This window comes from Pygoscelis adeliae, unplaced genomic scaffold (assembly GCF_000699105.1).
Source record: "Pygoscelis adeliae isolate BGI_AS28 unplaced genomic scaffold, ASM69910v1 Scaffold245, whole genome shotgun sequence".
In the NCBI taxonomy this organism is placed as follows: domain Eukaryota; kingdom Metazoa; phylum Chordata; class Aves; order Sphenisciformes; family Spheniscidae; genus Pygoscelis; species Pygoscelis adeliae.
This window is the reverse complement of record NW_008824766.1, coordinates 838467-839472: the sequence shown is the minus strand read 5'-3', so window position 1 is coordinate 839472 and position 1006 is coordinate 838467. Positions and strand designations below refer to the sequence as shown.

The following is a 1006-nucleotide window of genomic DNA, read 5'->3' as shown; positions in this document are numbered from 1 at the left end:
GGGTGGCCCCCCCCCAGCAACGCGCCGCCCTCTGCTCCTGCCTCTCCACCTCGCCGGGGAAGCCCATGCCCACCACGCAGAGCTTTGCCCTCGACCCCAAGTACGCCACCCCCAAGGTCATCCAGGCACAGGGCAAGGACTGCTCCAAGGGACCCTGCATCCTGCCCATCGTGAAGGATGGGCAGAAGGTTAGCAGCACCCACTACTACCTGCTGCCCGAGCGCCCTGCCTACCTGGACAAGTATGAGAAGTTTTTTAAGGAGGCCAAAAGCCCCGAGGAGGTGCCGACGTCCCGCCTGGTCACCACAGCCACAGTCCGTCCCATGGTGCAGCAGCCACCGCCAGACTGCAAGGCCAACTTCTCCTCCAACAACAGCAACCCTTGGCTCAAGTGCCTGGTGAAAGCCTCCTGCAGCCTCCAGAAGATCGTCTACGATGGCACGGATGGCTACCGCCCCGCTGACAAGATCCGACTGGTAAGTGGCATCCCTGGCATCTCTGGGCATGAAGGGATGCAGTGGCCATGGGCTCGCTTGGGCAAGAGCCATCCCCACCCCGTGCCTCGGTTTCCCCATGTTCAGCCCTCAAGGGGTGGCTGTGAGGTGTCCCCAGACATGCTGTGGGGCAGAAGTGTCATTGCAGCTCCAAAATGGGGATCACAAGCCCTTTTAACTCAAATTAGCCCTACCCACGACCCTAGGGAGGGGGAGGAAGGTGGCTGTCACTGCGGTCCCCTTGGGCTTTCTGGGCTGGGTTCATGGTGTCTGTGCCCAAGCCCAGGAGGGGTTGGAGATCCTGGAGATGGTCTCAACTCCGGGCTGACGGTGCTCCCCGGGGGGCAGAGCTGGGGTGGGGGGCAGCCCCAGTGTCCCCCTGCTCCAGCCACGGGCTCCTTGCTGCTCGGGGGTGGTGGCGGGTGCTGACTATGAGCCCCCCCCAGGTGCAGGACACGGTGCATGGCGTGACCACCGAGGAGTGCCAGGCGGCCCTGCAGAACCACGGCTGG

The 1006-nt window shown here is 63.9% G+C and overlaps 1 protein-coding gene across 1 annotated transcript in view; it reads left to right on the top strand.

The window, feature by feature from the left end:
• The window catches only part of TNK2 (tyrosine kinase, non-receptor, 2), a 12149-nt gene that overhangs the window by 10256 nt on the left and 887 nt on the right, over positions 1-1006 (top strand). Inside the window, 2 exon segments of the mRNA XM_009323601.1 lie at positions 2-476; positions 941-1001. Coding sequence (XP_009321876.1) covers positions 2-476; positions 941-1001 — 536 coding nt within the window.